The sequence below is a fragment of the Aspergillus brunneoviolaceus genome (assembly GCF_003184695.1).
Source record: "Aspergillus brunneoviolaceus CBS 621.78 unplaced genomic scaffold BO95scaffold_40, whole genome shotgun sequence".
In the NCBI taxonomy this organism is placed as follows: domain Eukaryota; kingdom Fungi; phylum Ascomycota; class Eurotiomycetes; order Eurotiales; family Aspergillaceae; genus Aspergillus; species Aspergillus brunneoviolaceus.
The window spans coordinates 107,743-134,919 of NW_020290770.1; the positions used below are offsets into that span (position 1 = coordinate 107,743).

The following is a 27,177-nucleotide window of genomic DNA, read 5'->3' on the forward strand; positions in this document are numbered from 1 at the left end:
GAAAGACCACAACAAACGGTTGTGCTGCTGCTGCTGCTGCTGCTGCTGCTGCTGCTGGTTCTTTCTATTGCTTGTTGCTGTTCCCGGCCTTACTCTCTGTCTCCCCCCCGTCTTGCGTCTTGCCTTAATATTATTGTGTCCCCCACCGCTTTTTCTCGCTTTGCATCGGCATTTTCCCCCCTCACCCCTTCTCGGTCACTGTCCGTCCTCCGACATAGGAGACTCATCATGGCAGCACCTGCGAATACCGGCCCTCAGGAGCCTCTCTATTCGCACAACGGGCAAGACGAGAGTCAGAAGTCTCCATCGCCCCAGTCCCAGGCCCAGTCCCAGTCGTCCCAGCATCGTCGTGGATACCAGGCCTGCGACCCGTGCCGAAAGCGCAAGGTGAAGTGCGACCTTGGCAGTAAGAGAGATCCCCTGTCCCCTCTAATTTTTTTTCCTTACCTTTCATTTGTGTTCCCCGGACTTTCTGGCTATAATTATGCGGTCACGAAATCCTACTTCAATGGAGAAAGACTAATTTCTGATTCTATTATCTCCTCAGGTGTGGATAATCCTCGTCCTCCTCCTTGTGTGCGATGTCGCCGCGAAAGCAAGCGTTGCGAGTTCTCCGCGACGAGGCGCAAACGCAAGCCCTCGGATGCGGACGAGACGGAGGATGCGGCCCTTCGTCGCGATAAGCGGATGATGGTCGGAGAGGTCATCTCCAGCCACGGCTCTAACAACAGCGATGCATCACCGTATATACCCTCACTGGAGCATGCGTCCTCTTCGACTGCTGCTGCGGCACCTTCTACGCTAGACACCAACAACAACCACACCCTCGGCCATCCGCGACTCAAGTGGTCGGAAAGTTCACCTGCCGCTGCTCATTTACCACCACCAACTGTCGGCAGCCATCACCAGCGTTACACCACTACCACCACCCCCTCTACCTCCACCACTACCAATAACCCCCAGTCCACGCCCGCAGCACATTTCGCCGATGCGCGGAGTAACCGTCTGTCGGTTTTCTCGGCCGCGGAGAGGAGCCATGCGCCCAGTTTCAGCCTCGAGGGCGGCCAGCCCATGATGAACCGCACCGCCGTCGAGCTGCTGTCGCCCGCCATCAGCAACAGTCACGACGCCTTGCACCTCCTGTCCGAAGCCGCCGGGCGCACAGAAGACCTCAATCGCCAGAGTCTGGAGAATCGTTACGGAGCGCGCCAGTCGGTCTCGTCGTTCAACTCCCCCATGTCCCCGCTCACCCAGGCGGGCACCCCGCGCAGTGCAGGCGGGTCGTTGTCGAGACCCCAGCGGTCCGGCACCGTCCCCGTCGGGGGTGGTTACTATCAGGCGGGTGGCGCCGGGGCGATGGATGGCGCCCAGCATCCGGATGGTCGTGGGCAGGCGGACGCGACGGAGAATACGCCAGACCCGGGCTTCGTGGATGCGGTCCGGGCATGGTCGCGATTGCGGTTCGTTCGTGCCGGTTGGCTGTCGGTGGAAGAGGCTATGGCTTATGTTGCATAGTATGTATTTCGGTTGCTTTGGTGGACAAATCTCCCTCGTACTGATGGATATGGCAGCTACTACGAACACCTGGCTCCCTTGAGTCCCATCGTTATCCCGGACTTCTCTCACCCGTCGACGCATCGGAGTCTGCTTACGGATGAGCCTGTCCTGGCGGTGGCGATCTTGACAACCGCGTCGCGGCATATGAAGCCGAAAGGCGATGGGGCTTATACACGGGCGTTCTACATCCACGATCGGCTTTGGTCGTATCTCCGCGGTATGATCGAGCGTCTCTTCTGGGGCCAGGAGAAGTTTGATAACAACGGCATGGGGATCAGCCGGCCGCGGTCGTTCGACCTTGCGCCTACGTCTGCCAAGGTGAATCACAAGGGCAATCTGCGGTCGCTCGGTACTATCGAAGCGCTGCTTGTCCTGACCGACTGGCATCCTCGAAATCTCCATTTCCCTCCAGGTGACGACGAGAACGCTCTCCTGGATCTGGATGCTCACACGCAGAGTCGATACGAGCGAGAGCTGGAAACTGATGCGGAGAACACGGCGAATCGTGCCCCCAACAACGCCGCGGAGGGTCGGCTCGCCTTCCAGAAATGGCTCGAACCCGCCTGGCGGTCGGATCGCATGGCTTGGATGCTGCTGAGTACGGCGCAGGCGCTGGCCTTCGAGCTCGGAGTCTTCGATCAGAAGAACGACGCCAAAGCTGCCGTCGAATCTGTGTCCGAGCAGACTCGCAAACGCCGACTACGCCGTCTGATCCTCGTCTACATCACGCAGAGCAGTGGCCGCTTGGGAATCCCGTCCATGCTGCCCCTTCCGCAGTGGACCAGTGACATCCAACCGACTCCCGTGACGGGCGCGAAGGGCAGTGATACCATCGTCGACCGCATGCATGACTGCTGGATTGGAATCTCCAAGATCATGTACCAAAGCAATCAGCTGCTTTTCGCATCGAACGAGCAGACCTCGGAGCTTATCCGGAGTGGACGGTACCGGGATCAGATCGATCGGTTCCAGCCTTTCTTGAGGGAATGGCGACATAACATCGATACCATTGATTGTGAGTGATTTCCTAGGATTTCCATTCAAGATGCTAACCGGACCAGTGGCGCCCCCTATGAGGAACATCCTGATGATTGAATATGAGTATACCCGTGAGTTGTCCTGTGCTGTGTTGTAAGGTAGTGTGGCTGACGGCCCAGGGCTCTACGTCAACTCCCTGGCGCTTCAGGCGGTGGTGGATCGGTGGACGACGATGTCAAACGAAGCGGCCCAGAGCCAGATGTCAAGACCGAATGCGGGCCCGTCGGCGAGCGGAGTTGGGTTTCACGTGCTCATGGAGTTGTATCGGGTCAACGAGCCTTACATCCAGGAGGTGGTCGATGCATCGCGCAAGATTCTGCAGACGGTGCTGGAGGTGCTTGTTCCTGGGGACCATCTCAAGCATGCGCCGGTGCGGACGTGTTTCCGCATTCTGTCGGGGATGATCTTCATTCTCAAGGTATGTATAGTGTGCGTCTGTCCGCCGACGGAATCCGCGCTGACATTTGCATACCTAGACTTTCACTCTGGGTGCCAAGGAGGATGATGTGCGTGTGTCCCTGGACCTCCAGGACCGCACCATTGAGGCCCTGCGGACCTGCGTGGTTGACGATGTGCACCTCAATCATGCCATTGCGCGACTGTTGGAGCTGTTGACGACCAGCATCCGCACGCGCTTCCTCCGGTTCGCCCCGCTGGACCGCGGTGGGGACGGGGAGCAGGAGCGCCCGTCGGCGCCGGTGTCACGACACCAGTCGCCGCGGCCGCGCGACGGAGCCCCGGGCCGTCGCGAGGGGTCCAGCCACACCTGGACGCCGGCGCAGCAGACCACGCCGACGCAGAACCAGAACCTGGGGTATGTCGACGGGACGAGCCAGACGGGGACGACCAGCATGAGCTCCTCGGTGCATGACCCCCTGGCGGCGATTCCCGCGCAGTCGATCAACTCGTCGCACATCAACGTCTCGTTCATGCCCCCTCCGCCGTCCATGTACCACAACTACTACGACCCTAGCGCGACCCCGCCTGCAGGGGAGATGGAAGGGGGCGGCGGTGCGGCGGCGGCGTCCGCCTCGACGACGACGACCAACAACAACCACCACAGCAACGTCACCGCGTCGCAGTCGATGCCGGACAACAACCCCAGCACCTCCGGCGGACTCCCGGACTGGTTCGCGCTCCCGCTGGATCAGTTCTTCAACAGTTCCACCGCGGTAGTGGACCAGGGGCTGGGCGGCACGGGCCCGATGGTGGGGGAATTCGACATGTTGGAGGTCCTGCTTAATGAACAGTATGATGGTGTTGGTGTTGGCGTTGGCGCGGAGGGGAATGATGCTGCCGCTGCTGCCAACCTGCCCTCGCAGTTTTTGTCATCGTGAGATCCGGAGTATTTTGGGGAGGATTTGTAATTAGGAGATAAGGGGACGCAGAGGGAGTGGTATGACTGTACGAATTACGATATCATAGTTTTTTTTGGGTGTTGTGTGTATCTCGATTAGCTAGGTCTGTAGTTGTATTGTACTACACAATCTACTGCTGCTGCTGCTGCTGCCGCCGCTGCAGGTCTCAGATGCGTCATTTCGGGGCCCGGTTACCTCACCCATTGTTATCATTTCTAGTCGGTATGAGGTTATCAGTGGGTTTATCAGTGCCGATAGTCTATCTCCTGATCCTCACGATCACTTAGTTTATTGCGCGTAGTCTAGTCCCTGTGGTGTCGGGGTCTGGTGTAGTGGGGGTTCAACTAAGGGGGGGGGTAATTGTTTAACAGTGCCTTAGCCAAGCCAAGTCAAGTTAATCTAAAATCCCAGGGTCCAATAATTCATCGTGGTATTCTGGTTCACTCACCACAGACAGGTAGCTAACTTACTGCTGACTCCTGACAACTTGGCGAAAACCGCCCATCTCCGCGGTGTAATTGGTTCGTAGCGAAAGTAGCGATGTGCCGGGGCCGGACCGGGGGGGGGGGGGGGGGGGGGGGGCGCCGTCCTACGGTACGAAGGAGTAAGCGGGTACTAGGTAAGTTATTCAGCTCCCCTATCCTTATCAGTGATTCTAAATCCGGAGTCCCGGTGGTCTTCGAGGCTCGAGCCTTTCGATGGGGAAAAAGGGAAGGGGGACTGGGACTGGTGGGACTGGGACTGGGAACAGGTAGGCAGGGGAATCAGGGTCTCGAGTCACATTCATTTGCTGCAGCCCGCAGCCTTGTAATTTCCCCCCTCGACCCTTTCGACCCTGCAGGAAGCATATCAACAGAGCACCAGACCCTGCAGGATTTTGATTTGTGCAGATCGGGTGGGGGTCAGATTTGGCGAATGATGATCCTGGAATTGGGGGATTGGGTTGGGTTGCAGGTGGTCGACCTTGAGGATTGACCCATTGGCCGTTGAAGTCAAGTGTGAGGGGTAGTACTCCGTACTGTAGGTGAAGACCGGACGGAGGCTGCCGAGGCCGAGGTCGAACTTCCCGTTGCAACTTGCATGGGTTGGTTATGTTGCATTGCATATATTATGGTTACCCACTTGGAGGTGGACAGGACAGGAGCACCGTCGGAGGTTTAGGTCTGGGCATTTTTAGTTTGGTTTAGTTTACTCTGTTGATGTCGATGGCTCAGATCATTGTGATGTTGTAGGCTCAGGGTCTTGGGGTAGGCTTGGCTTGGTTGCTCCCGTCTATAACTAGATAGGGCTTCTTAGGGTTTACTTAGGGCTGTGCTGTACTCTGTATTAACGGAGGTCAGATTGTTGCTGGATCCCTAGGAGATGATTGGGGTTTGAGGCACAATGGGCTATACTATCTTCTCTTGATGGAATGAAGTAATGGTTCGTTCAATAGGGGTTCTGATTGTTTGGAGACAGTCTAGTTCAGGTACAGTACCAGATATTAGAGGGGAAGGGAGAAAGATCCCTGAGTGTTCCGGAGTCCGTTCGAACGTCCGTCTCTCTCCCACTACTCTACGGAGTAGCTACATACACTTCACCTAAAAGTATATTCGCTGAAGAAGACGGGAGGGGGGCGATGAGTTGGAGCGTGAGGATTGGAGCAAGCAATTTCTTGGTCTTCTTGGTACTCTTGTGAGGACTGCAGAATCTCTTATCTCCAATCAAGCTACTCGCGAAGGATTGCCAGGCACGGGCAGTCTGATGCTCGACGGTGAGTGGTCACTAGCCATATAGTCTCGTGCTTGGCGGAATCGGGGCAGGGGGAATAACCTCATGCGGATAAGGCTGGCCATTGGACAACTCCCCCCACTAGATTAGCGGCGATGATCGTCGGTCTTTGCTTCCTGATGGATTGGTAGTGCTCCGGCCTCCGTTGGCGTGATTGAGGGGACTGAGACATTTCGATATTACCCTTGACAGTAGTATACACTCGAGGAGATAGAGCATGGTGGGTCTATGCTCGTGCTTGGATGAGCGATGTATGCAGAGTGTGTATGCAGAGTGTAAGGACTGAGATGTACAGCACGGCTGCAGAAGGTATAAAGAGCACTCTGAACCCCGCTTCGATTGGGATTCTCTTCTTCATCCAGCAGCAGCAGCAACAGCAGCAGCAGGTCCTTCTCCTTCTCTTCCTCCTCGTGATATCTGCTTGAACATCTCCTCCTTTTCCTCCTCCTCCTCCTCCTCCTCATCATGGTCGTCCTCAACAAGGCTGCAGCCCTTCTTCTGGGTCTGACCACCGCCGCTACTGCGGCGCCCCTGGCCGAGACGCAGGCTTCTGTCCCGGTCAAGAACTTCTCCGTCAAGCAGGTCGAGAAGGAGGGCAGCAAGGGACGTACCGTCAACCTGCCGGGTCTGTATGCGAATGCGCTGGCCAAGTACGGCGCCCAGGTGCCGGCCAGCGTCAAGGCCGCCGCCGTCAGTGGCAGCGTCGTGACCACCCCGCAGGCCAACGACGTCTCCTACCTGACCCCCGTCACCGTGGGCAGCTCGACCTTGAACCTGGACTTCGACACCGGATCCGCCGATCTCTGGGTCTTCTCCTCGGAGCTGGCCGCCTCCTCGCGCACCGGCCACAGCATCTACACCCCCGGCAGCACCGCCCAGAAGCTGTCCGGCTACAGCTGGAGCATCTCCTACGGCGACGGCAGCTCCGCCAGCGGCGACGTCTACAAGGACAAGGTCACCGTCGGCACGGTGACGGCCAGCAGCCAGGCCGTCGAGGCCGCCAGCCGCATCAGCTCCGAGTTCGTCCAGGACACCGACACCGACGGTCTGTTGGGTCTGGCCTTCAGCTCGATCAACACGGGTACGCCCCCGTCTCTCCTTATTTTTTAGTTTATCAGGTGTACTGATCCAGCGGTGCAGTCTCCCCCCGGGCCCAGACCACCTTCTTCGACACCGTCAAGTCCAGCCTGGACAGCCCCCTCTTCGCCGTCGATCTGAAGTACCACGCCGCCGGTACCTACGATTTCGGGTTCATCGACTCCTCCAAGTACACCGGCTCCCTGACCTACGCCAACGTCGACGACTCCCAGGGCTTCTGGCAATTTACCGCCAGCGGCTACAGCGTGGGCTCGGCCTCCCACTCCTCCTCTTTCTCCGCCATTGCTGGTACGTTGCCTGCCTGTCTGCCCCCTCCCCCCTCAGAACCCCCTACTAATAGACGCAGACACCGGCACCACCCTCATCCTCCTCGACGACTCCATCGTCTCCACCTACTACAAGAGCGTCAGCGGCGCCTCCTACAGCTACAACTACGGTGGCTACGTCTTCTCCTGCTCCGCCAGCCTGCCCAACTTCAGCGTCAAGATCGGCTCCTACACCGCCGTCGTCCCCGGCAAGTACATCAACTACGCCCCCATCTCCACCGGCAGCTCCACCTGCTACGGCGGCATCCAGTCCAACGAGGGCCTCGGTCTATCCATCCTGGGTGATGTCTTCCTCAAGAGCCAGTACGTGGTCTTTGACTCGCAGGGTCCGAGAATCGGGTTCGCCGCGCAGGCTTAGATTGTTTGATTGGGGTTGTGGATGTGGGTGATGCTTGGTGGTGGTCTGGGTCGTGATCTATGTGGGCGTGAATATGGTACTGTATATAGTACTGTACATAGGGGGTGGTGAACATATGGTCTGGTCGATGAATATATGTCTTTGATGTTTATGCTTCTGTGGATGAATGGATTTTGGTGTAGACTTGTTTTTTTTGCAGTGTAATGGGAGGTTTGGGTGTAAGTACTGTACTGCGCGAAATGGATTTAGGTTCCATGGAAATCTCTGGGATAGCGGCCGATGTTCCATCGTCAGTTGCTTTAGTACGAGCGCAACTGCAGGAAGAATCGGCGCAGGTGGGAACGATGGACAGATGAGATCTTGGTCGACAGTGTCGCAGCCCTAAGAAGCATCACCCCGGAGGCAGCAAAGCATATCAGGCACCGACGACCATTCATCGAAGCTGTTGCCGCTCGAGTGGGCTGTGCCATAGGCCATGGCTGGTCTGGGTTTATGTACTGGCTGAGAATGGTATGTATGCCTCCATTAACCCCATGCAATCCCGGGGTGAGTATGTACAGTGCGTGATGTGATCAACAGGCCTCGCAAGTTTTATGGGGTCATATTTACAGACTAAGGGCAGATATAATATAAGCGCCCGGATGGTCTAGTGGTATGATTCTCGCTTTGGGTTTACAGCTTAAATGCGAGAGGCCCCGCGTTCGAATCGCGGTTCGGGCCACTTCTTTTTTTCGCTTTTGGTGTGCCCCCTCCCTTTCTGTGGGGTTCTCGCTCTGAAAGATTAGGTGTTTTATTTTAATAATGTATCTGTATTGATTTAATTGCTGTGGTCTGGCTAGTACTCCATTCCGCGTTCTTGGGAAGTTTTATGCTGGTTGTTTTGCCGCAGTTCTACGGAGTAGATCACCAGATAAGTTTGGAGAGCGGGAGGGGAATATATATACATTTCGGATCACTCGCTTTTCCTCTCGTGTTCATTCACCACCTTGCTTCTATCCTACAAGAAATCCCGACAGAGACCAGAGCAGATGACAGGTGACACAAGAGTCGAGCCCCACTCTTTCACTATGGAGTACACCCACCGTCGCCACGGACAGTAGTCTGTTCCCCTGCACCAGGAAATAACCAGTCCCGCGAGCTAGATACACGCTCCGAACATAACCTCAGGCACACGGACGGAATATACTACTATGCAATATGCAATCCAATTCAAATCCTCAAACGAGAGAAGGATTGTAGAACGGCCAGTTGTATCAGCACAATGGAGAGTGGTCCATCGTCAACGTCTGAGGCATAACAGCTCCAGCTGGCCAGGCGCAGCTGTGGACTGGTCTTTCAAATCGTCTTCAACTTTTGGGCTACCCACTCTGTGTGCTATGGTTGAAGGCATCTGGACTTGTTTTCATACCCCCTGACTACAGACCGCTGCTCGACAGGTGAACGCGAGAGTATATGAGCCAGCTAAGGGTGAAAGGCAGGTATAGTCAGGATCAGCTCTACGCCTCCGCTCTGATGATATTCGCCGCCCTCTCCGCCACCGCGTACACGGTAGACATGATATTTGCCGCCGGGATCAAAGGAAAGATACTCGCATCGCAGACACGCAGGTTGGTGGTTCCGTACACCCGCAGGCGCTCGTCCACCACGCCTCCTTTCTCCCGGGGAAGCATGGCCACGGTGCCACATGAATGATAGGTGGTTGTGGCCGTGTCACGGAGGTATCTCTTGGCGGAGTCGAGGTCCGTGAGAGAGGCGTCCGGGTGATTGCGGCGGCGATCGGCAGCCAGATAATCCGCGAGCGGCCTCAGACCGTGGAGGCGCTCCACGTCCAGCAGGTTCCGGACCATGATGTCCAGATCGAGCGGGTTCGAGAAATAACGAGGATCGATGGTCGGGGGCGCGTCCGGGTCCGCCGAGGCGATATGCACCGCTCCACGGGAGAAGGGCAGACTCTGGGAGACGCCCAGGCTGAGGTAGTTGCCCGGCAGAAGCTCCTGGCCGACGAAGCTCCTGCCGTCCTGGTGGAGGTTGGCCTGCGCCAGGAACATGAACATCGAGCAGGTAGGCGCATCCAATCACCCGTAGATGTCTCGGATCACTTCGTGGCGAGCATCGGGGTCACCGGGGAAGGCCTCGAGATGCGCCCGCTTCGCTTCCTGGTGGCCATGAGACTCGATGATAGGCATGTAGGCGCAGGATTGCACGCCGCCCACGGTCATGGGCCCGGCTTTGTGTTCGGCATACAGTTGCAATGCAGTCTGGATCGCGTCGGGCTCCTGCCGCAGAAGCGGATCACCGGTGACCACCCCCGGCTTCACCTCGAAGCTGATCCCACTCATGAGATGGTCCTGGAGACTCTCGCCGACGTTGGGGTTGTCGATCACGACCGGAATGCTGAACTTGTCGAGAATGGCTTGGTCTCCGATGCCGGACAGTTCGAGCAGTCTTGGAGTATTGAGGGCCCCGGCAGTCAGAATCACCTCCTTTTTCGCCTTGACGACTGTAGCTTGTCCTTCAATGTCTGCGTCCACTCCCGTGGCGGTAACCCCCGACTCCTCAGACTCAAGACGAATGCGACGGGCGACCGCGTTGGTGAGGATGCGCACGCTCGGACGCTGGCTGGCGGGCACGCCATAGCCCGTGGCTGCATAACTGCGGGTCTTGGTTTCGGCGTCGACAGCGGCCAGGTTGGAGTAACCCCCGGTGGAGACCCCCGAGAAGGGATCGCCGGTGACGCCGTAGCCCATTGCTCGAAACGTGTCCACCCACGCCTTGGACAGCGGGTCTTGTCGTACGGCTGGGAAGGAGACCTTGATCGGGCCCGACGTTCCATTGGCCTCGGGGTCAACCCAGCTGGTGCCGATATGGTCGCGGGTGTTTTCGTCTGGCAGCTGCAGAGTGAAGGCCTTGCGGTAGTACGGGGAGAGAGTCGCCCAGTCCCAGCCTGTTGCACCCAGTTTCTCCCAGCCATCGATTCCCGCCTTGGTGGGCGCGATAAAGGCCTGACCGTTGATCCCGGATGAGCCTCCAAGCAGCTTGCCCTGAGGCTCTTTGATGACTCGATTCCCGAGAGCAGGCTGATGATCGAAATCAGCATTCGTGCTTGGCACGTGAGACAAAGAAAACATACCTGAGGCGTGGATTGATACTGCCAATCTGCTTCGGACCCCATCAGGGTGGTCCAGAGGGCCGGGGTCTGAACTCGGGGGTCCTCGACTAGGTTTTTCCTGCCTCCAGGACGATCACAGAGCGGGCCGAGTCGCCCTCGGACAGTCGAGCCGCGAGAACGAGACCAGACGTTCCCCCTCCGACAATCACGTAGTCTGCTTCAAGAGAAGTGTCTACTTGAGAATCCATCGTTGATGCGGTGAGTGAAATAGACTGGGAAGCAATATGTAAGTAGGGTACTATAGGCTGACGGTTCGTCCACGGGACACTGGGTTGCGATCGCGGTATTTATAGGAGACCCGGTTGCTTGGTGCGGTAGTTACCATATTGTAGTGTAGTTTAAAGCAACATGGGACGGTAATAACACAGCCTATGATCATGGATTACGAATAAGTCATGGGCGGGTTGGCCAATGGGGATGGTGGGCATCCACTGGGCTCTACTTAGGGCTTGCAGTAGTAAGCGTAAGCACTAGATTGCCTGCCGTAGACAGTAAGATCCCTTACCCACCGAGTAGTATTAGTAGGTATCTACTCATAAGTGCGCAGTGCTAGTGCCTTAGCCACTGCACTAACATCGACGGGGGCTCGAGCTAGTCTCTACGTAGTGGCCGCATCTGCAAGGATCATTTGAATTGGGGCCTGGGATCATCTCTCCTCACTTCACCCCGATTCCGACAAACATGGTTCCTTGATGCGCTTAAGTCTAAGTTAGTGCTTACTTGTGCGTTGATGGTCTCTGCCTCCTACGCCCCCTACTCACCAGCAAAAGCATCATATACGGAGTACGGATAGTTCCACTCTTGCTACTCTGCTATTTTTCTATGACTTGGTGTCTCTTCGCCGGTTATCACGCGGAATAGTAGGCTAGCCCCGCCTCACCCCTCGATTTACATTCACGAGCAAAAGTCCCTCCATTTCAGTCGTTCCTGTCACTCGGATGAGTTTCTTTGCGGATATATACAAGGTTCAAGTGTCCGATGCTGCTCTGCATGGCCAACAAGCACCTCTGTTCTTGCCCTGCACTTGTGCAGAGTTTCACAGCCATAACTAAGACACACAAGATCGACCACTATCAAGCATTGAACCTCGTTTTACTGTTCTTGCAGCATGCGCCGTGGGACTTTGGCTGTATACGCAGCGAGTCACTCGATGTGAGTCTAGCATCCCGACTACACGCTTGTTATTGGCCGAAACCGCAGCGGCCAAAAAAGTCAGTGAGATTCCGAAACAACAAATGTTAGCTAATCAGAGTTGCGTCAACTCGTGCAACGCTGTCTCAAGACCTGCCTTCCCTCGCACTATTTCCTTGACCGCATTTCTCCAGTTGGGCCGATGGTCGGCCACCCTGGTCATCCATTGAGACCACTTCTCGATAGCTATGGTTGCCCTATCCGAGGAGACATCGAACCATTCCACGTGCTGCTTTTGGCAGGCTTCGCAGTAGATTCTGATCCTGTGAGCCCGAAGCTCTGCATGGCATAGGCTTTCAATCAGCTCCGGAGACTCAACTTGCCTGGCCACAGCGGACGCAGCCGGATAGAGACTTATAACCTCTCTGTTGCAACTAAACGTCCACTCTTCATGTCTTTGCGAGATCGGGTTGCAGGTATAGCCAATTTAACATATCGCTCATTTCCAGCCACGGTATAGGCGTAAATAAAGCCTGGCCGGGTGTTTCGCGATTCGAGGGATTTGCTGATTGTTTGTACATAGGCTTTGCCTGGCATCCAGCCGTCGTCATTACTCGGACGACCGGTCGCAAGGAGATGAAACGGCGACGTATCATATCCTGGGGCTAGTGGACGTGAGCAGTTATACTCTTACAGGATAGTCCCAGCTGCGCGGGGATAGGGAGCAGCATGCCGACCTTGCCAGAATCCTTCTGCTTCATCTTGATCCTCTGGGACGTGGTCGATCCCTGTTTTCTGGACCCGACAGGGCCGGGCGACTGCAATTTCGGCGAGGCATTTCTTCAACAGCAGCGGAGACTGGGTTTCCCGATGCAGGGCACAGGAACACGTGTTGGCCAAGCCTCGTTAGCCAGATCGTTAGCCGTTTGTCGTTCAAGTAGACCACGGGGTCTTTGATTTTGCTCAAGATCTGCTTGATTGTCTGGACAGCTCTGCCACCCAGCGATTGTGCACAGGAGCAGTCTTCGCTGCCCAGGCACGTAGTACTGAGGTCGGGCAGTGCCTTTTGGATAATCACAGCCGCATCAGTGGGGCGGGGGAAGTACTCGTCGAGCCAGGTATTCACTCGAGCACTGACCGTCTTTTCGCCGTCGTGTAAATAGCAATGGGTAAGTAGCACGAGCTTTCTCAACGTGTCGGCCAGTGTGTGACACGGCATAGACCGTGGCAGCCGCCTCAACAAGAATATCGCCGCGTCGATCTCCGACTGCTTGGCTTGCCTCTGATATCGCTGACAAGATTTCCCCTTGTCAGTTAAGCCTCCACATCTACGCTGTTGACGCTGTTGGCGAAAGAACAGGAGGAAAGCCTCCACGCTCGCGGAGGTGGGCCATTGGGGTGGCTCGTCCGCTTCGGAACCCGTGTCACGTTCGCCTTGAGGGGGAGAACCAGGGGTGCGTGCCCTCACTTCGGATCCTCCCCTGCTAGGTGGTGCCTCGGGAGTGGTGGTCTCTGCTTCCTCCGTAAAAGAGGGACCTGCTTTCCTGGGCGAGCATGGTGAAGGAGGAGGACTAGGATAGATTGTATCGACAGGTGGAGTGGTGGTGCCTCGGGGGTGGTGGTCTCGGCTTTCCTCCGTAAAAGAGGGACCTGCTTTGCTGGGCGAGCATGGTGAAGGAGAAGGACTAGGATAGATTGTATCGACAGGTGGAGTAGTCGGCCGAACTGCCTTTTCAGAATCTTTATGCCTTCGATATGCCATCAAGATAATCAAGAGGTCAGGCAGACAGGACAGCCTGCACCACGCTTTGGTTGAAAGAAGATGAAGAAGTCGGGAGGAGTTGAAATTGGGCAAGCAGGTTGCGCCTTCCGCGGCGTCCATAGTTATAAAGCTTTGCTCGGACAAGCGCAGCAAGGCGCAAATGGGGGGAGAAGGCGGTGCTCGACACTTAACAGGGATTCTGAGGACGTCAGCCTGACCATGTTCAGCAAACTACAGCCCCATAGCCCTACCTAATGCACTGACTCGTTCTTCGAATTATCTTTGCAGTTGCGACAAGGCGCAATTAGGGGAGAAGACGGTGCTCGGCGCTTGACAGGGATCCTGAGGACGTCAGCCGGACCATGTCCAGCAAGCCACGGCGCGTAAATTACCTCATGCACCGGTCTATTCTTCAGATCATCTTTGCACTCCCCCCCCGGGGAAAAAAACAAGATGTAAAAAACATACAACAGAAGGGATTCGCTGGTGGTCACCCACCCAACTACTAACCTCCCGGCGTGTGGCTTGAGTACGGCTGAGCGGACGGGAAGCCCTATTTTCCACACCCTGTGGTCGTATGTACGGAATGACGGTCCAGAAATTATTATAACTAACGTAATTGTCAACTATATTTCCATTCCCATGTTGAAACTCCTGTCGCCACCTGCGTTTGAAGCAGTGAGTTGTCTTAATCACTGGCTCCAAGAGAAACCTCCCATAGCCCTCTCCCCAAAAAGTGCTCCCTGGGTCCGATCGATCCGAGGACAAAGAGGTCCCTTACGAGAAGCTTTCGCTAATCGCGATATCATGAGTAGTGAGATAAATGATTAACTTTGGTCCAAGTCGACAATTAGGGCTAATGGACTCCGAGGGGTGCGGTAAACCCGCCCCCACCTAGAACATGTCCCGGGGACTCGGGCAGTATCTCTCGGCGCGTTCTCATTATGGGCCTACTGTACGCTTCGGAAGTTATCAAGGCTATCTTAGACTAGCTCTTTGGCAGATGATCTCTTGGAAAGTTTGAGTTTTATGGACATGTAACTGTTGCTGGTGCCGAGTTCTAGATTTATGCTTGTTTGTGCTTATTCTTTGGCTCCTGCCAGACCTTGTAGGGCCTCCGGTGATATCCCGTACAGTCAACAGTTGAAGTACGGATGATCCATCCGATCCATCCGAACCAGGTTATTCCAGCGATGCTCCTGCCAAAACGCGTGGCGGTGCCGTCGCGCTTCCGGCAACCCCATAGGCCAGCTGCCGGTGTTTTGCAGGATCTTGTCGATAATCTCCTGGGGGAGTCGGACCGCAGCGCGCAGGGTCTCCCCGACCGCTTGTGCCCACCAGTGATGCTGCTGCGGCGGCACATTACGGGTGGAGCAGATGCGATAGTGCGGGTCAACCAGATGCAAGGTGATGGAACGATAATGCCCCGGGCGGCTGGAATCGGCCAGGGAGAAGGGCTCGACGCGGTGCTCGAGAAGGTTGGGGAATGCAATCACACGCCCTTGCGAGAGCGAAACTGCGCCTTGATCCTGCCATGTCCTTGCTGCGTGATTGTCGATGTCGAGGTCGAAGCTTGAAAATCCTAAGATCTGTGCCAGTTCATTCAGATCCGAGTGGGTGTTTTTCCCATATCGCCGGGCGGGCAGCAGTCGGGGATGCCACTGCCACTTTCGCCCTTGCTCTTTGTACTCCCTATATCGATAGAAGCTTTCATCTAGCTTAGTATTCTGACGGAAGGCGATTCGGGGTTCGGTAATATTGTCGATATCGTAGGCAAACACGGCAATAGCAACAATGTGTTCGTTGAGCTGGCCTTCCATGTGCCAGTCCGTGCCTTTGTAGTCCCCACTGTCAGGGGTAAGCTCGATGTTCTCCATGTTGACAATGATTTGTAGTCCCTGCAAACGGAAGGTGTCCTGGAGCCGAATTGTATAGGGTTTGTGGGGCGGTGTGAGCGGCTCGTAGGGAACATCGTGCCAGTGCTTCCTCTCGCGGACTAGATCCACCACAGCTCTCTCGTTGTGGCGCGCCGTCTTCCACTCTTCGTAAGAAAATGCGGTCCCTGGCTCGGGGTGACAGAAACGCAGCAGCCGCTTGAGATTGCCTTGGATCTTCCCCCACGTGTCTTGCTGCCAGTCGTCCGGGGCAGGAACGGGAGTGTCAGACCCGTCCCCAGGGAGCTCGAGATACTCCTTTGCGCGTTGCCAGAGCTCTGACTCCGGGGGCGGCAACTCCTTCTCTTCGTTTCCCTCCACGTCTGGATAGCAGTCCAGCCGTTCTTGCGCCTCTCGGTGTCTGCGGCGACCCTCGTCCGTGTCATCTCCCACACTGTCCAGAAGCGCTTCTCGCGCTTTGCGGTACATCCTCTTCCTTCCTGACCCTGGGACCCGGAAGGCGAGCAGCCATTCGGGAAGCTCATTCTCCCATTCGACTCCATACGTGATGATCCGGAGCGGGACCGGCCCCAGCTGGCCTTGGTTCAGGAAATCCTTCCAGCCGCGCTGTCCCTGCACCAGACAGTCGTTCCACAATGGAATCGCCCGGCTCATCAGCGTCTCGATTGTCCGGTAGAGGTGCTTGTGCATCGGGTGTAGATTGTTGATGTACGATGTGAGGCGCACCTGCGTTGACCCTGCCTCGCCGATGAACTCCACTTCACACGGTAGAGCCTGATAATTCGCGCTCCACCGGTAGTGAGGCGCTGTTTCATCATCGACATGCACATGCCGGGCCTCCTCCATCTGCCTCTGAACATCCGCCGCATCGGTCCTCTTATCCACATGAGTAGGCGCAAGGGGAGTCGCTCCCTGGTACGCGCCCCACACATCCCCTAGCTCCACTCGACCCCCATCCGCCAAGACCGGGCTCCGCCCATAGACCAGCGGAAACAAGGTCGGGTCGATGATACTCAACCGATGCCGTGACCGCCAATCCACCATCCCGGATTGCACGAGGGCGCGGAGCACCGGCTTCACGGCGCGTCGGAACTCCCCGGCCAGCTCCCCCGTTCCTCGCGCAGGAACATGGTCCGACTTGCAAACACAGGACCCCGTGTCTAGCACCCGGATATGTCCCTTCTGACGATATTCGACGGCCTTGTCGCGCAGTTCCCGGACGCACCAGGCCCAGGCCCGATCACTCAGCAGGGGATTCATCGCGAGGGAGGCGATGCTGTCTTGTCGCCAGCGCGCCACGACCCCGTCATCGAAGACGTCGACATGCCAGTTGGGGCGGTCGGTCAGACGGTTCATGGCGGTTGTCATGGCCAGCTCTCGGGCGGTGACGGCGGGCGCCTGTCGCCACTCTTGGATGCCGTGGGCAAAGCGCGCGTCGGATGGGAGCTCGTATGTCAGAGGGATCGTGCCAAAACCGGGCACTCGGAGCGGGCCGTCGCCGCTGTTGTCGAAGGTGATAATGGTGGGCTGGTCGGCTTGGTCGGCAGGAGACGGATGATCATCGTGCATGATGGAGGAAGAGGGGGAGAAGGATGTTCTGTTAATTGAAATGCAAGTAAAAGGAAATTTGGTGAGGATGAAAACGTGAAGCCTCGCGCAACGAGAGAGAGAAAACTTGAAGGGGGAAGGGGGGGGGGGGGAGAGATCCGACAGGTTTTGTGTACTTGGTCAGGCAGGGTCTGCTAGGCCCTTTTGGTGTTTAGTCTGGCATTCTATCGACACTTGTAGCAGGCATCTAGTAGCTGATGAGACACTTGAACGGGAAGCTGCTCACGGCTAGCCAGGTGAGTACCTGTACTCTGTATTTTGCTGAGCAGATTTGTGATAGTATGTCCGAGTCTGTCCAGAGTATAAGTTATATCTAAGCAGGACTTGAATAGATTTAGATTCAAATTGGAACACTTCTCACCAGATATACAGACCAAGATCTCACTTGTTTAACGATGTAACAGAGGTAACCTTCTCTTCTCGTGATTCCCTCCTTGGGGTTTCCTGTGAGGTTTCCTGTATATGCACCTGGCACGAGGCTCAAGTTGCACCAGTTTGTATGGTTGATTTGCATTGTTTGTACTTCCGTGCGCAGCCACAACTTCAAATCTCCAACTCTTCTTCTTTGGAAACCTGCCATCCGTGGTTGACATTCTTCTTGTGCTACTGACATGTCAGGCGATGGCGGATGAAAGTGTGCGTGGTGGTTCCCGATTAATCGGGTTAGAGGCTCGAATGCCACGCGTGGTACTCTATATATATTGCACAGGGCGGAAGCTCCCAACAAGCGTTCAACTTCGCAGTAAACAACAACTCTAGGTATTCTCTGTGTACAGGTCTGTCGTGTAGAGTTGATCACCCGTGAAATATACATAGGGCATGAGAAACAGGTTTTGAAAGGCCGCACAGTCACCTAAATATAAACTCAACCCCCCCATCATATATATCCACATCCACACACCTTCCTTCTATAATACCACAAATCCAGCAAATGACATCATCAAGCCCGGGTGGTCTAGTGGTATGATTCTCGCTTAGGGATTCCAAACCCAAGCATATCTGCGAGAGGTCCCGCGTTCGATCCGCGGCTCGGGCCTTGTTTCTTTTGTTTTTGTTTTCCTCGACTCTGTTCTGATTTGAGGTAGTCTTATATTAAGTAAGTCAACTTCTGACATCATAAGAGCCCGGATGGTCTAGTGGTATGATTCTCGCTTTGGGATCCACATCTTAAATGCGAGAGGCCCCGCGTTCGAATCGCGGTTCGGGCCACTATTTTTGTCTTTGTCTCCCTTACCTCCTCGAAGGGAGGTTGAGCAGGAAAGGTGTTTTCATTTCCTTTTGTTTGTGATGCGGTTAGTAGTTGTTTGCGATCGTACACCAGTCCTACGATGTTAGTGTCCATTGGCTTTGGCTGGGGGGATTGTGTGCCATGGTAGGGGAAGGCTCGAGCCATGTTTACTTCCTTAATCTTGTTCGATTCTCGAACTAGACGCAACACCCTGATTAATGGTCTATGTTACAGCGATTTTCCCACCCACCCCTCGTACACAATCTGGAGCCCATATAACACCCACTCAATATCGATATCTGCACAATCAATGTAATCATTAGTCATGAACCCAGCCCGCTGACCTTGACAGGTATAAGATTGCCTGTGGCCGTAAGAATCTTAAGCCCGTGCAAAGACCCTAAAACGAGCCGTAGTACTCCTCAAAATCATCCTCAGGTTCAGCTGCCGCCCCCCTACTGGTCTTCGGCTTCAGAACGTCGGTGATGCTGACCAGCTTGGAGTAGAAGTCGATGACCCGGGGGTGGACCATGACCCTGCGGGCGTCGAACCGCGTAACCTGCAGGCCCGCCTTGGAGGTTGCACGACTCAGCGCGACGTAAGCCTGGCCCTTCTCGAACACCTTGCCCAGATCGACCTTGACGCGCTGCAGGGTCTGGCCCTGCGCCTTGTGGATGGACAGCGCCCAGGCCAGGATCAGCGGCACCTGCTGGCGCTGCGCCTGCACCTCGCCGTTGGGGAGCTCGATCTTCCACGTCTCGGGCTGGCAGAGCAGATGCCTCTCCGTGCCGTCGGGCTGCACGAAGCACACCAGCGGCCACTTGCGCGTCGTCACGGCGGCGGCCGCACCCCCGTCCTTGTGGGCGAGCGGTTTGAGCTTCTTGCGGGCCCGCGCCATGATCGCGGCGTCGTCGTTGTCGATCTCGTTGTCGCCCTCGCCATCAGGTTTGTTGCCTCCCGAGAATTCGTTCTCGTTCTCAATGTAGTAGTCGAAGGTCGCCTCGTCCATGAACGCGACCACCCGCCCGATCGACCCGTTCACCAGCGTGTCCTCCATGTTCTTGATCAGCATCACCTGCGCCCCCTTCTTCAGGTGGATCACCGGCGGCGCCATGCAGTTGGAGAGGAGCTTCTCGCGAAACTGCGGGTCTTGAATCGTCCCCGAGTCCTGCGCGGTGAAGGTCATCACTTCGCCCGAGAGTCGATTCATGCGCGCACTGTTCGCGTGGTCGACTTCTTGCCGGGTGGGGAATCTAGCCAGCTGTCAATATCATGTCTGGATTTTAAGGGGGGGTGGGGGGTAAGGCTTACAGCTCAGTAGCCTCGAGAGCGTCGTGGAAGTTCAGCGGCCGAGAAAGCTGCTTGAAGGTTTCGATGGTGCGAGGGGTCAACTTGCCCAGGCGCATCTCGTTCAGCATGTCGGCAAACTCCGGGTCCTTCTGGCGGAAGATGTGGGTGAGCAGGATCGTGTGTTGGATCGAGGTGTTCCAGGTCGAGGCCGCGAAGGCGAATTTGGCCTCGCGGTTGCCGCCCTCGGGCACCGGGGGCAGCTGGAAGAAGTCGCCGGTCACGACGAGCTGGATCCCTCCGAACGGACGGCCATTGTTGCGGATCAGTCGGGCCACTTCCTCCAGCTTGTCGAACAGGTCCCCGTCGACCATGGACACTTCGTCGACGATGAGCACCCGGGTGCGCAGCCAGCGGTTCCGCGCCTTTTGGTTCTTCTTGATCTGCTACGCCGTTAGCCATGGCACATTACGCCGTCATTCTTGTGCGGCGCGTTGGCCGGATGCTGACTGACCTTCTTGACCAGCTCGGGCACCGGCTCTTTGCCTAACCCGATCCCCGCAAAGCTGTGCAGCGTCACGCCCTCGATGTTACAAGCGGCGAGACCGGTCGACGCTGTTACCGCGACCCGATCCGGTTCCCGTTTATACTTGTCCCGCAGCTTCTTGATGATCTCCCGCATCAGCACCGACTTTCCTGTTCCGGCCGATCCTGTGAAGAAGATACTCTTCCCCTGCTGCACCACCGCGTCCAGAACGTGTCGTTGCTCGTCACTGAGGAAGATCGACGCCACCTGCGCACGGGGTGGTGGCAGCTGGCCCGTCACGAGCGCCTTCATTTCCTTGTTCTGCCGCCGCAATTCCCGCTGCTCCTCCTTGATCGCGCTCGCGGACTTGTTCCAGATCGCCGTCTGCTTCGGACGCGCAGGCGTCACGGGCTTCCGGGGACCCATACCCCCCTCTTCGTCTTCCTCGTCCAGCCATGGCAGTTTCCGCGGTTTCTTGGCAGGCGCCTGGAAGTGGGACGGGGGCGACGAGGACCAGGGGTACTGTATGCTGCTCGAGGGGGGCTGATTGTCATCGGCGGGCATCGGAGGGAGGTCGGGGTACTTCACGGCCGCCGACGACGTATCGCGGGTGGGTGTTTCCGTCAGGTCGACGACCGAGATCTTATCGTCCGCGAACGCGCTGCTCAGATTCGGGTATCCCGCCATCCCATCCTCCTCCTCCTGCTTCTGTTGTTTCGTGATCTTGGGCGGTCTGCCGATCTGAGTAGCCACTGCGGCGGCGGGGGCGGGGGCGGCGGGGCGAGTGAATGGATCGGGAGCCTCGAAGTCCAAGTCCTCGTCATCGTCAAAGTCGTTCTCATCGAAGTACACCTCGTCGTGCAGCGATCCCAGCGTCGATTGCGTGCTGGTCATCTCGATCTTCCGCTTGACCCCTAACGACGACGCCGGGGCCGCCGGTTTGTGCAGCGGTGCGGCACTGCTGTTGTTGCGAGCCCCGAGCGTGGATTGCAGCGGAGCCGCCGGCGCGGCGGGGTATCGGTTGGCAGCTCGCTGGAACATTGGAGGGGTTGGTCCTCGTCCGGACGGAGACAATGGTCGACGACGAGAAGACGGAAGAGGGGGGAGGAGTCGATTCGAGGCGGATCGCGGTGGTATCAATAATGGACCATTGGAAGTGGTGAATTGACGATATGAACCCGATGACGCCCGTACGTGGTGTCTGGCGAGGTGCATATGCTAGCTTCTCGGGGCCGATAAGGGTCTCGCGAAGGAGAGGAATTCTTGTGGAGGTGGGGTTTATCCTATCCTGTTATTGATGAGTAGTGGTTTTTTTTTTTTTTTTTCGAATTGGAAGTTAATCCGCGTTCCTTTGGAAATATGCGCGTTTTTGTTGATTGGATACGCGCCCGCGCCACTCTGCCCCTTATCGCACGTGACATGCTGATAAGCCGTCGTGCCCTAAGCACGTGAAAGCTGGTGCTGGAGCAGACATGGCCGGAATTTGGGTTGGCTGTGAGTCTCTTGGTCTGTGATCAAGATTAGTGTTTTGTCGTAGAGTGGTTCATGGCTTCTCAAGTATAAGCCTAGACAAAATGAGAGCGGCACCCACTGATACCACCCAGTCACGTGATCGCGCATCGCCTTTGCGCGCTCTCCGGCGCGAAGTCGGGGAAGCAAACCAAGATTCACCCCATCGCACAGGCTGGAGGTCTCATTCTGCTCGGCGACCATGAACGATGGCTGAGACTGCGGGCGCAAGTAAGTTTTCTTTGAACACTACCATTGCAAGTTTAGCACTAAGCCCCAATGACCTGGAATAGACAAGGAGCATCCCCTCACCGGGGTGGTTCTCTGCTTCACCTCAATCCTCCCCGAGCAGCGGGTAAAGTCTCGATCCCACCCACACCCTAAAGTCATGGCTCTTCCCACCACGATAATGTCCGCTAACATCTTTGGAAATGGCCGATAGTCTGAGATTGCCTCCGTCGCGAGTCAGATGGGAGCGACCCACAAATTCGACCTCACCTCCGATGTCACTCACCTGCTGATCGGCGAGGTCAACACGCCCAAGTACAAATTTGTCGCGCGGGAACGCGCCGACGTCACGGTCCTGAAACCCGAATGGGTCGAGGCAGTGCGTCAGTCCTGGATGAAGGGCGGTGACACGGACATCCGCGCGCTGGAGGCCGCGTACCGATTCCCGGTTTTTGGAGGCTTGTCCATCTGTATTACGGGGTTTGAGGATAGTGAGTTTTGAGTTCATCGGACACAGATCTGGGGGCTCGTCTAACAACTTTCTCTTCTTTGTCTTCAGTGTCGGTTAGGAACTACATCCAAGACACAGTCACGGCCCATGGCGCCGAGTTTCGGAAAGACCTCGTGAAAGGCACCAGCCACCTGATCGCGCGGAGTACCGAGGGGGACAAGTACAAATTCGCGATGCAGTGGGGGATCAAGATCGTCTCGATGAAGTGGCTCACCGACAGTCTCGAGCGGGGGATGGTCCTGGAAGAGGCCCTGTACGACCTGCAATTGCCGGCAGAGCAGCATGGCGTTGGCGCCTGGCATCGAGCCTTGCCCGCGCCCAAGCCCAAGGCTGCGTCGGGGGCCGACAGTGAGAACCCCTCGAATAATCCCCGACCCCGGAAACTGCGCCGTATCGCGAGCACGAAGCTTGGAGACCAGAACGAAGGCATCTGGGGCGATATTATTGGCATCGGGTTCGAGGCGGGCGACTTTGGCCGGTCCAAGGGGAGCCAGCAGAGCGAGACCCGGGCCTTGCGGAAGGCTAGCTCGGGCCTCCAGGAGGTGAAGTCGTTCGCTAGCGAGACGACCATGGCGGAGGCGCAAGAGTCACGTCCCCAGCCACCACCGGAGCCGGTCGCTAGCAAGGATGAAGGGTTTCTGCATGGCTGCTACTTTTACATACATGGGTTCTCGTCGAAACAGGTTTGTGTCTCGGGGTACGGATGCCATCGGGCTAGAAACTAATACGTTCGGCAGACGAACGTGCTACGCCACCATCTATCGTTCAACGGGGCACAATTGGTGGGATCCTTGAGCGAGTTCACCCGATCAGACATCCCGAAAACCGGCCACGGTCTGTACACAATCGTTCCTTTCAAGATGTCTAAAACCCAGGTTCCTTCCACCGATGATTTGGCATTCGAATGCGAAGTGGTGACGGATATGTGGCTGGAGAGATGCCTTGATGCGAAAACACTCGTGCCTCCAGAATCCCACGTCGCAAACACGCCCATTCCCTCATTTCCGGTCGACGGTAAGTCCTCTCGCTTCAAGCTTGGAGACTGTTCTGACGGTTTTAGGATTATCTGGCCTTAAGGTTTGCTCAACCGGGTTCTTCCGTATCGATCTCCTGCACTTGTCCAAGCTTGTCAATCTAATCGGTAAGGGACATTCCGGCTTCATATTAGACCAAGACTAATCCTTTAGGTGCTACATACAACGAGTACCTGACGCCCAAGGCTTCTGTGCTCGTCTGCAACGACGCCAGCCCTGTGAACCAGGACAAGCTACGGCATACTCAGGAGTGGGGAGTGCCAGCAGTCTCTGCGGACTGGCTCTGGGCCTCCATTCGCCACGAGAAAAAGCAGCCTTTCGAACCCTATCTAATTCAGAAGCAATCTACCCAAAGTGGCAAGTCTCGGGAGAAGCGAGCTGGCTCGCATCCGGAGCAGAACCGACCATCCTCAACCACCAACCAGCCCACGAACGCCACCAAAACAACCGCTCATCACCAGACTGGCCAACCAAAAACCCGAATCGATGGAACAGGCCACCCTTCTCGAGCAACCGACACCGCCAAGGCGGATGGGCTTGATCCACGGCACGAAGCACCATCCAAAGCGAAGCCAGACGACCGCTCTCGAGTCCCTACCCCAGTCAAAGAATCGCCCATCAAGAAGAACTCAATCACCTCCACGAGCTCCTCACCGCTCAAACGCAAGATCTCCGATGTCTCCACCGGCCCGACCGCGCAATCCGTCATCGACCTGGCCGTCAGCGGCCTCATGAAACAAGCCCGCACCAATTCTGGTTCTGAACCCGGGGACAGCCACGGTGACCGGCCCCGCTCCCGCGCTCGGAAACCGCTCCTCGGACGCGCGCCCTCGAGCCGCACCAACAGCGGCGGCCTCGTCTCCCTTGACCAGCACCACCCGCAGACGAAAGCGTTCTCGTTCTCGCGCGCCAGCTCCATCGACACCCTCAACGACGACGGCTGCGGCAGCGCCATCTTCGACTCCAACCACCCCGCGGACAGCGGCGGCATCCTCTCCCGCGCGAACAGCACCGCCGCCCGACTCGAGTACCTGGACATGGAGGGCAGGACCGCCAGCAATTCGATGGTCATGTCCGAGTACGAGCATGAGTACGCGGGCGAGGAGGACGAGAACGAGCCGCCGGCCATGACGCAGCTGGACTACGAGGATCCGGACGCCGTGGCCATGCGCGAGCAGTTCTTGCATCAGGCGGGGAAGGCCGTGGCGAAGAAGAGTGCCGGTAAGGCTGCCGGTCTCGGGGATCAGCAGCTGGTGCCGGAGTTCCGGGAGCTGGAGAATGTGGGGTGGGGCGGGGGACGGAGGACGAGGCATGGGCAGAAGGCGGTTGGGGAGGGATTTTGAGCTTGTTCTGGTATTTGCATCGGTTCTTCCCCTACGACCCTGCGGTTGGGGGTGGGGGGTAGGTGTTTGATTTGGATCCTTTTAGGGTTGAATATGTTGTTCATGATATGCGTGCATGGCGCGGCGTCCTTTCTCATACATGCTGAATACATTGTGCTTTTGGTTCCTCATTCGTGTCTGTGCCTTTGCCTGTGGATCTTGATTCTTGTGATCTGAGAAGAAATCTAAAATGATTTTTCCGAGGGCGGTCATCTTTCCAATAACCATCAGGGGCTCAGATCTCTTGAGGCCTCATCGTGTCATGCAACTACCTGAATCTCGAAGCTTCTGTTGCGTCAGTAGTGGCATTATTCGATCACTTGCGACTTGCTGACCAGGAGAGCAGAGGCAGAGCAAGTCATTGAACTACCTTCATCCTGATGTAGTGAGAAAGACGTTAGGAGTGATCCCCAAGAGTGCCAGAAGTGATGTCTGCTCCCTGCATGGTACATCACGCTGACTAATCCCTCGACTACATCGTCCCCTGTACCTGTCTATTACAACAACCACTCCTCCACATCTGCCCATGTGTTCGAAGAGCCCAGCTCCAGTATGCTTTCCTTCCGTAGATCCCCCAGGAGCCTCAAGCCTCGAAGCTCAATAGCGCCACTATCCATCCTTTGTCGAGGTAAATCACATCCAAAACACAGTAACTTTCACCTAGTAGCGGAACCCTTCTAACTCTCTTAGGCAAATCCATCACCCGCGAAGAGCTATTCACCTACACCAATGGCCATTTCCTCATCGACGAAGAAACCCAGCTCCGTCGACGATACCTGAAGTTCAATATCAACGCTCTCTGCGATCTCGCTGCGACAGCAGGGGCAAGCCCGTCCCCGATCAGAACGATTGAGAAGCTCGAGGGAGGGTTCAGCAAAGCCCTGCTGCTGACGAAGGAGAATGACGAGGAGGTTGTTGCGAAGCTCCCGTATCATATCGCGGGACCAGCCTCCCTGACTACCGTTTCTGAGGTCGCGGCTCTGCAGTATGGTATGTATCCCTTATTCATCAATCTTACGGATGCTCATATGGTATCAGTTAAGAAGTATACGCGAATCCCCGTTCCAGGAGTGCTCTCCTGGTCTTCGGACAGTTCGAAACCCGGGAGGAGCCGAGTACATCATTATGGAGAAGGCGGCAGGGGTTCCGCTGTATGAACGATGGGAGGGGATGGCGGAGATCGAGAGGTTGGGGCTGATCCAGGATCTGGTGAAGCTTGAGGCGCAACTGTCAGCCCTTACATTTCCTGCGTACGGGGGGCTCTATCGGAGGGTTGATGCGGACCCAATACGATCGCCACAGGCGTGTGTGGACGTAGACTCTTCTGATCGGTTTTGCGTCGGGCCATCATGTCATCCTTCGGCTGCGACTGATTCAGCTGCCCCCCGGTCTGAAAGCTTTAGCCATGGGCCTTGTGAGCTCTTACCACAATAGACCATGTGCTGCGTCAGCTAACCGATCTCCAGGGCGAACGTTATCAGACCTGGGAAGCTCAATTGCAAAACGCGAGATATTCCGGATCACGCACCGACAGTCAACCCCCCGGTTACCATTCCACCAAGGTAGCATTCAAGCGCAAACCCAGCTCCTAGAAGCTGCAATGAGTGTATTCCGGCAGATCGACTCGCACCCATCAATCGGCCAATCGGGCCAGCCTACACTATGGCACACGGACCTCCACATGAGAAACATCTTCGTAGCTCCGGACGAAAGCTCGAGAATCGTCTCCCTGATCGACTTTCAGTCCCTGTCCATCCACCCTCTACTCCTTCAAGCCCGATGGCCAGTCTTTCTCAAGCCCCCAATAGACTATCCAAAGGGTTTTGTGAGCCCACACTCCCAGACGGTTTCACTTCCCTCGACGGAGAAAGCCAGGCAGCTGCTCTGCAGGAATTCTCCCAGGCCAAGCTCGCCAAAGCATACGAAGTCGCCAAATTCCTCGACGACCGCGTCGCCCACGACGCGATGGTGAACGTTGTGCCCCGCGTCTTTCGGGAGTTGTTCGTCCGCTGCGGCGAAGTCTCGGAGGTGGGAATCGTGCCGCTGTGCGAGTGTGTGATTGAGATTTCCCGGAACTGGTCGGCGCTAGATTTCACGAGTGAATGCCCTTATTCATTCAGCGCTGAAGATATCCGTCGACACGCACGCCAATTTGCGGAGTATCAGGCGTGGAATGATGTCCAGCAACTCGCGATGGAGTGCCTCGACACCGACGCCGAAGGGTGGATTGCACCGCAGCTGGATATTGCCCAGAAGCGGAGGCAGAATCGGGAGCTGCTGGCGATGTGAATCGAGCGAGCAGCAGCCGAGGAAAGATCCCCGGATGAGGCAAGAGCCATGTGGCCGTTCCCGGAGTCATAACAGTTTTCAGGTCTGGCCAACTGAGAACTTATACAAGACTA

The 27,177-nt window shown here is 56.4% G+C and overlaps 8 protein-coding genes and 3 non-coding genes across 11 annotated transcripts; 7 read left to right on the forward strand and 4 right to left on the reverse strand.

The window, feature by feature from the left end:
* Window positions 1-61: 61 nt before the first annotated feature.
* BO95DRAFT_415335 (Zn(II)2Cys6 transcription factor domain-containing protein) lies at window positions 62-4,030 on the forward strand. Its single transcript, XM_025584346.1, has 6 exons — window positions 62-406; window positions 548-1,514; window positions 1,572-2,572; window positions 2,619-2,666; window positions 2,715-3,013; window positions 3,072-4,030. Exons 1-6 carry the CDS (start codon window positions 229-231, stop codon window positions 3,930-3,932), a joined length of 3,354 nt encoding a protein of 1,117 aa, XP_025441429.1. The 5' UTR covers window positions 62-228; the 3' UTR covers window positions 3,933-4,030.
* Window positions 4,031-6,188: 2,158 nt separating this feature from the next.
* On the forward strand, window positions 6,189-7,567 carry BO95DRAFT_498491 (pepsin-like aspartic protease; the record flags this gene model as incomplete). The annotated part of the gene is made up of 3 exons (XM_025590923.1): window positions 6,189-6,804; window positions 6,864-7,109; window positions 7,168-7,567. 3 exons carry the CDS (start codon window positions 6,189-6,191, stop codon window positions 7,503-7,505), a joined length of 1,200 nt encoding a protein of 399 aa, XP_025441430.1. The 3' UTR covers window positions 7,506-7,567.
* Window positions 7,568-8,140: 573 nt separating this feature from the next.
* On the forward strand, window positions 8,141-8,225 carry BO95DRAFT_t186. Its single transcript has one exon. It is a non-coding gene; the product is annotated as a tRNA-Pro (tRNA).
* Window positions 8,226-9,001: 776 nt separating this feature from the next.
* BO95DRAFT_482795 (GMC family oxidoreductase) lies at window positions 9,002-10,862 on the reverse strand (the record flags this gene model as incomplete). The annotated part of the gene is made up of 4 exons (XM_025590261.1): window positions 9,002-9,515; window positions 9,585-10,582; window positions 10,636-10,732; window positions 10,777-10,862. The coding sequence occupies 4 exons, from the start codon at window positions 10,860-10,862 to the stop codon at window positions 9,002-9,004; spliced, it is 1,695 nt and encodes a 564-aa protein (XP_025441431.1).
* Window positions 10,863-11,427: 565 nt separating this feature from the next.
* On the reverse strand, window positions 11,428-13,592 carry BO95DRAFT_482796 (GIY-YIG nuclease family protein). Its single transcript, XM_025590262.1, has 4 exons — window positions 12,695-13,592; window positions 12,500-12,623; window positions 12,227-12,470; window positions 11,428-12,188 (listed from the first exon to the last, which is right to left on the reverse strand). The coding sequence occupies exons 1-4, from the start codon at window positions 13,565-13,567 to the stop codon at window positions 11,921-11,923; spliced, it is 1,509 nt and encodes a 502-aa protein (XP_025441432.1). The 5' UTR covers window positions 13,568-13,592; the 3' UTR covers window positions 11,428-11,920.
* A 1,111-nt stretch (window positions 13,593-14,703) lies between these two features.
* BO95DRAFT_415337 (DUF4246 domain-containing protein) lies at window positions 14,704-17,031 on the reverse strand (the record flags this gene model as incomplete). Its single annotated transcript, XM_025584347.1, has 1 exon — window positions 14,704-17,031. One exon carries the CDS (start codon window positions 17,029-17,031, stop codon window positions 14,704-14,706), a length of 2,328 nt encoding a protein of 775 aa, XP_025441433.1.
* A 983-nt stretch (window positions 17,032-18,014) lies between these two features.
* On the forward strand, window positions 18,015-18,106 carry BO95DRAFT_t187. Its single transcript has one exon. It is a non-coding gene; the product is annotated as a tRNA-Pro (tRNA).
* An 86-nt stretch (window positions 18,107-18,192) lies between these two features.
* On the forward strand, window positions 18,193-18,278 carry BO95DRAFT_t188. The gene has a single exon. It is a non-coding gene; the product is annotated as a tRNA-Pro (tRNA).
* A 1,547-nt stretch (window positions 18,279-19,825) lies between these two features.
* On the reverse strand, window positions 19,826-21,421 carry BO95DRAFT_162351 (uncharacterized protein). The gene has a single exon (XM_025580739.1). The coding sequence runs from the start codon at window positions 21,324-21,326 to the stop codon at window positions 20,040-20,042; it is 1,287 nt and encodes a 428-aa protein (XP_025441434.1). The 5' UTR covers window positions 21,327-21,421; the 3' UTR covers window positions 19,826-20,039.
* A 392-nt stretch (window positions 21,422-21,813) lies between these two features.
* Window positions 21,814-24,748, forward strand: BO95DRAFT_390950 (BRCT domain protein). Its single transcript, XM_025583617.1, has 6 exons — window positions 21,814-21,851; window positions 21,914-22,339; window positions 22,408-23,042; window positions 23,097-23,373; window positions 23,420-23,500; window positions 23,547-24,748. The coding sequence occupies exons 2-6, from the start codon at window positions 22,090-22,092 to the stop codon at window positions 24,734-24,736; spliced, it is 2,433 nt and encodes an 810-aa protein (XP_025441435.1). The 5' UTR covers window positions 21,814-21,851; window positions 21,914-22,089; the 3' UTR covers window positions 24,737-24,748.
* Window positions 24,749-25,327: 579 nt separating this feature from the next.
* BO95DRAFT_498508 (uncharacterized protein) lies at window positions 25,328-27,136 on the forward strand (the record flags this gene model as incomplete). The annotated part of the gene is given in 7 exon segments (XM_025590924.1): window positions 25,328-25,403; window positions 25,466-25,765; window positions 25,814-25,867; window positions 25,887-26,126; window positions 26,179-26,595; window positions 26,619-27,060; window positions 27,091-27,136. 7 exon segments carry the CDS (start codon window positions 25,328-25,330, stop codon window positions 27,134-27,136), a joined length of 1,575 nt encoding a protein of 524 aa, XP_025441436.1.
* Between the last annotated feature and the right edge of the window lie 41 nt (window positions 27,137-27,177).